At 38.2% G+C, this 6,000-nt stretch overlaps 1 protein-coding gene across 1 annotated transcript in view; it reads left to right on the forward strand.

Moving 5' to 3' along the window:
* Positions 1 to 5,034, forward strand: part of MCM9 (minichromosome maintenance 9 homologous recombination repair factor) — a 48,085-nt gene extending 43,051 nt beyond the window's left edge. Inside the window, exons 11-12 of the mRNA XM_030944909.1 lie at positions 660 to 805; positions 2,895 to 5,034. Coding sequence (XP_030800769.1) covers positions 660 to 805; positions 2,895 to 4,404 — 1,656 coding nt within the window. The 3' untranslated portion in view covers positions 4,405 to 5,034. The remainder of the gene's footprint in view (positions 1 to 659; positions 806 to 2,894) is intronic.
* Positions 5,035 to 6,000: the final 966 nt, after the last annotated feature.

Consider the following 6,000-nt stretch of genomic DNA (forward strand, 5'->3'; position numbering starts at 1 on the left):
CTATTCTAGATTATTTGTTGTGGAACAAATCACTGTGCAGATGCTCTGTTCCCAATAAAAATGAAGTTCATTTTTACAAGGTACAGCAAAAACTGTCCCAGATTAAAACCACTTACAATTCACTGGAATTATTTACAAGTAGTAAGTTATTCTTAAAATGCTATTCAGAAATATTTCTGCCCAATAATTTACCCTGTGTTGATAAGTCTTAATATCCAGGTATTTTCCTTTAAGAAATTAGGCAAAGCTAATGAAAACTTCTAGCAGTCAGAACTTCTTCAGTTAAAAAAAATTCCTTACGTGGGCACAGTTTTTACAAAGTATTTGGAAAATATCTTCAATTTTAATTTTCATTTTAAGTCATGATGTTCTCAAGCTTTAGGTGGACTTCCCATTCCATGTGTCAATATAAATAAACAAGTATGAGTAAACTGCAGGCTTGGTCATGTAATTGCTTTATGTTTATGAGCAATTTTGACCATGTGAGCAGATCTAATAGGATTATTTAGGTGGATACAGTTAGCAAATATTTGCTACCTTAAGCTTTAAAATATCTAAGAGAGAATTTCAGATAACATGTCTCTGTTGTTTAAATTTGGTGTTTAATAATAAAGGTAGTTTCCTATTTTATTTTTTTTTTTATCTCCTTGGTGCCATAGGGGGGTGCACTTCTTGGAGGCATCAATGCCTTACACACTTCATTTCCAGAAAATCCAATGGAGCAATACCGAACACAGTGTGAAATCATACTGGAGCGGCTGGAGCTGAGAGATCTTCTGCACAAAGAACTACAAAGACTTGACAGGTTGTAATACATGAAGTAACAGACTAATTCAGAAGGGAAACAGAATTTGTTTCACAATATTATCTGCAAGGGACTCCTTTAGAGGACATGGATAATCAGGGAGATTGTTTTAAAATGCATTTAGAGATCATCACAAGATCACTTTTGCCTCTGGGTTATAGAATTTACAAATATTTTAATAAGTTTCCAACTCATATGTCAATATTATACTTAGATAAGTTTCAAAAGTGCTTCTTAGAGTCAAAATACTAGATTCTGTAGCTGAGCAAATAACTTTATATAACTTTTTGCTACTTGTTTGGTAAAATACAGCAGATCTGCTTCATGATTTTTTAATCCACCTTTTGTATTGGGCTTGTCAGGATCCTTCCCTTTCTGTTAATGGAAAATGTAAGCCTGAATCAAACTTCTGTTCTTTTGGGTGATTTTTCTTTTTTACATGCTGTACTTTTCACTGTTGCATCTCTATTTTTCAGCTCACTGCAATAACCTTTGGGAAACCTATTTCTTGGTATTAATAGAAAACTTTTAATGAAAACTGTTAACTTTTAATCTCAGAGAAAAACCCTAGAAGTGGAAGGAAATAAAACTAAAAAAAAATCAAACAAAAACCCCACATTTTCTTCCTCAAATGAGATTAAGCTTTAAAGAAACTTGTTTTTCCTTACTGTTAAAGGAAGATAAAAGATTAATTTTGTTAAAATTAATGGAAACAGCTGGGAGTATTCACTTTTCCTTTGAATATTTTTGAGACTTATTTTGTAAATTATAGTAATGATGTGTTAAATAACCACAGAGTCAACAGAAACAGATGAAAGTGAGATATCTTCAACAGACAGACAAAAGCTAGTTTTAAAACAGAGATAATTTATAGGGGTCATGGAAATGCAGGATGGGATGGGAGATCAAATACAAAGAGAAGATCAAGGCTGTGTTTGACCTTCCTGGCAGGAGCTCTCATTACCTGCTCTGAAGCCTTCTAATGATGAGGATTTTCTATTGCCATTCTGTAGCCTCTTCCATGATTGCTCCACCTAATGCCTATAAAGGTTTTCCCAATATCTCACCAAATGGCCTCTGCTGCAAATTAAGCTGATTTCTTCTTCTCTCTCTTAAACAGCTTAGGGAGAGCTAAATTAATGTCTTCTTTAAAACAACCCATTCTGTATTACAAGATTTCTTCCATGCATTCCCCCTAAACTGTATTTCAATGAAACAAGCATGTATCATATATCTCATCCCTTCCTGATGAGTCATATAATTTCTGCCACCTTCCATTTAAAAATTTAAGACTATACATGTTAGTAAACAATTATAGTAATTATTCTAAATATGTCTATACATGTTATATCTCTCCCAGAGCAGAGAAACTGTTTAGCAAAAACCAGATTGCTGTCTGCCTTGGAAAATGCGTGTTTAGGTACAATAGATGGAGCATCAGCTATTCTGAGATTGGAGGGAACCCTCACTCAAGCACCTCTGTTGTTTTGGAGGGCCCTGATAATGCTGATAGCCACAGACAGTGATAATTAAGATTTATAAGTGATTTGAGATGCTTTCATTCTATCATGTTTTTGATATGTTGAGTATACAGTGATTATGGGAGAAACCCAAAAACAACCGCTGTTCCAAGTAATACCCAGGTTTTCTAATAACTCATGTGAGACTTTACCTGGCTCAGGATAAGATTTAATTAGGTTCCTGTTCTAGAAGATAGACTTACAGAATATGTAAAACCTGTAAGGCACTCTAGCAATGATTGTAAGTAGTGCAAAGCTTTTTGTGCCATTTTTATTTTTTTCTGTCTGGTTTCCCAAGGAAATGTAGTTTAGGTTTAGGTTGCTTTCTCTGTCCATCTGCCTTCCTTCTATTGGGGACACTAAATTCTGCCACTTACTGTCAAAGGTGCTGAAATATCACAGACTGCAACACCAGTCTGTTTCAGAGCTGTATGTGAAACTTAATAATATATTTTGTGACCTACATTATTTGTAGCTTTCCACCAGTCATGCATATTATTTATCACTAATGCAATGAAGAAAAAAGAAGAAAATTAATTTACTATTGTGGTTTTTTTTCCATTGTGTAGATTGCGAAGGGAAAATTCATGCCAGCAGCAGCCTGAAGAAACAAATTTCAGTACTACCACAAGGTGCTCAAATGAGGATGCATTTGGGCAGTCAAAGGAAAGGTCTCAGTCAGAACCTTCAAGTCAAGAAGGGGATAACTCTGGGCCACAGACACCTTTGCTTGAAGGCAGCAGTGAAGGGAATATTCATCTAGAACCCTTGTGCAACCCAGCACATGGTAATTACAAAAATCCAAACAGCCTGGCATGGTTTGACAGCATAGAAGAGAACAGCATTGATGCTGAAGAAAATTCTCAGAGGAAGTCTCATGTGCCCAAGATATCTCCAAATAATTTGGCTTCAAAAACTTCAGGTTCTGAAGAAAGCTCTGCTTCAATACCAAGGAAGCAAAATGGAATAAGAGAGTCACCAGCAGCTGTGGACCTGCATGCTCCTCTGAACCAAAAGGACAAAGTTTCCAAGTTAAGGAGGAAAAGGACTGAAGAACACAACTGTTCTTCCTCAGAAGATAATGTTGCGGAGCCAGCACCAAGTGCTAGTGTGCAGGATTCAGTTATTAGACAACATGCCTCTAGAAGCTGGAAGAGGCTGCACAGGGAGAAGTCATATGGATTCTTTACAAGTACACAGGACCCTGAGGCAAAGGCCCTTCCTTCAGTATTACCTGCCTCTGGCCTGGCAGATCTCTCAAGTGATGCAGATTCTGTGCTAAGAGAAGAGAACAGCACATCAGTAGCAGCAAAAAGTACAGCAGTTTCCATAAGAAAAAGAAGTAAAGATCAGGTAGTGAAGGAAACAAAGGTTGTGAGTTCCCATGAGCAAGAAAGTGAAAGTCCCCCAGCTGCTAAACTAGCTAAATTTTCTTTCAGACCAAGGACAAAGCTTGGTCATTCTTCAGAGAAGACAAATGAAGAATTTTCTCATTTACCAAGTGAGACTATTTTTAAGCCAGGAGAGCAGCTCCAGGGAGAGCAGCTTCCAGAAGAATGCTGCCCACCTGAGAAAAGCAAAATGACATTGACTGGCTTAGGAAAATGTAGTTTGGAAAAAGGACCAATTGATAATAAAGGGGTAGAAGAGCAGCAGAGTCAGGCCTTAGGGACAGAGACCAGAGAAAGTGCATCAATATGCTCTGATGTCAGTTTTGATGCTGTGCCACCTCCTCCCACTGAGAAGAAAAGGGAGGCAGAGGAGAAACTGGGTGCTCCAAGCACAGGGAAGGTGCGCTCCAGCACATTAGCTAAGCTCTCCACCTTCTCCTTTGTATCACGTCCTGAGGCAAAATCAGAAACCTCACCTGCTGTTAAGAATGACACCAGCAAGGAAAACCACAGCCCATCGCTGCAGGTGCATGTGAGCAATCCTAGCAAAAGGAAGAGTTTTGCATTTGGAAATTCTAGTACAGCCAGCATGGTCACAAAGACATCTCTCTTCTCCATAGCAGAGCTGGATGATGCTACATTAGATTTTGATTGGGATAAAGAGGTTAGGAAAAATCCAAGCACGTAAAATTTCTATCCTCCCAATTATTTAACATGCAGTTCTTCTGAATCTTCACCCTTCTATCACTTGTATCCATGGTTTTCAAAGCATTTAATAGAACCGTCCTGGACCTGTAAATATCTTTCTTTAAGGGCCATATACTTTACGTAAGCAAGAACTGTGTGTGCTGCAGGCCCTATTTGGCTTTTAGTTTTCTCAACTCTTTCCAAGACTGTTTATCTCAGTTCACTATTTTGATTGAACTGATGAACCCTAAAGACTTGTATAGCTATGTTCATGTGTCCAGAGTGAGTGATCTTGCAGAAGAGCAGTCTTAATTGACCTTATCCTTTATTTCATGTAACACTCAGAACTACACATTATTCAACTTGTCCTTCCAAATGACCGTGCCACTTAAGAAAAATTATGGTGCTCAAGCTATTGTCGTTATATTTTGTTCATCTGTATGTGCAGTTTGTCTCAGCATAGTTACCAATACTGTGATCTATCATCATGCTATGGTAAATGTTTCTGTATTATGAATATCATGACAACTTCGCTTCATCTTTGATTTCTGTGCTCCTTGTCACACAGCTGATGTTGAAAACACAGATTTAGAGCTTTTTGTTTCTGTTTTTTTACTTTTGGTTTTAAATACACTGGTTCAGATATCTGTGTCTGTGTTCTGGGTCGTTTTATCAACTCTGTAATAAACACACAGTTCCCCACTGCAGAGACAACGAGTTTCAGGTGATTGAATGGGAGTTGTCAGTAACCAGGGTAACTTTAATGCAGGCATTAAGCCCTGGCAGATAAACTACACTTCAAACCTAGCAGCACAGTGAAGAGCTTTGCTAGTGTAGCTGGGTTCTGAGTCAGATAATGTTTACTTGGATATTTTAATTATTATTGGAGTTTTACTGCTTCTGATCTGTAGTTTGTCTTCTGTAGCATGCTGCATCTTGTGCCATACATTTGTCTAATGGGAAGTTAATCTACTAATGCATTCCATATTTACAGAGAAAGGTAAGCTTTAATTTTCTTCTAGTGACTTGCTTGGTATGTTTCTTCTGTGTTTGAATTCTCCGCAGAATATTCTTGTTATAACCTGCAAGGTAAACCGAATGGAGTGGTTGCTTACTGCACAGTAAATCCCTTGGGAGACTTGCTAGCAGAAAGATCTGATTCTCTCTTGATTTGCTTAGAAGTAGTTCATTTGAAACCAAGTGAGTTAAAATACTGCGGAATTTCAGAGAATTGAGGGAGTGTGAGGCCCAAGTACACTAGAGTGGTACAGTGAAATTATGAGAACACTTAAGGGTAGTGTTGGCTTACTGTTCAGAGTTCAGCAGAATGACAGAAACATTGCTGTCCAGACAGATTGTGTGGTAGTTCTTCCACTGAAAATGTGCCATTGACCAAAACAAGTGGAATTCACCCACCTCCCTCCCAAAGCACAAAGCCACCCTATCATGTTCCTCCTCACACCTGTGCCAGGGTGAGGTTGATGTGCACCCATGACCTATTGCCCATGAAAATCAGACTTATCCTATGGGCCGCTGTGTCTGCCCTGAAAGAGGGGTCAAGAATTCTGGACCCATGAACATTTGTGATGGTCTTCCT

This window comes from Camarhynchus parvulus, chromosome 3 (genome assembly GCF_901933205.1).
Source record: "Camarhynchus parvulus chromosome 3, STF_HiC, whole genome shotgun sequence".
NCBI lineage: Eukaryota > Metazoa > Chordata > Aves > Passeriformes > Thraupidae > Camarhynchus > Camarhynchus parvulus.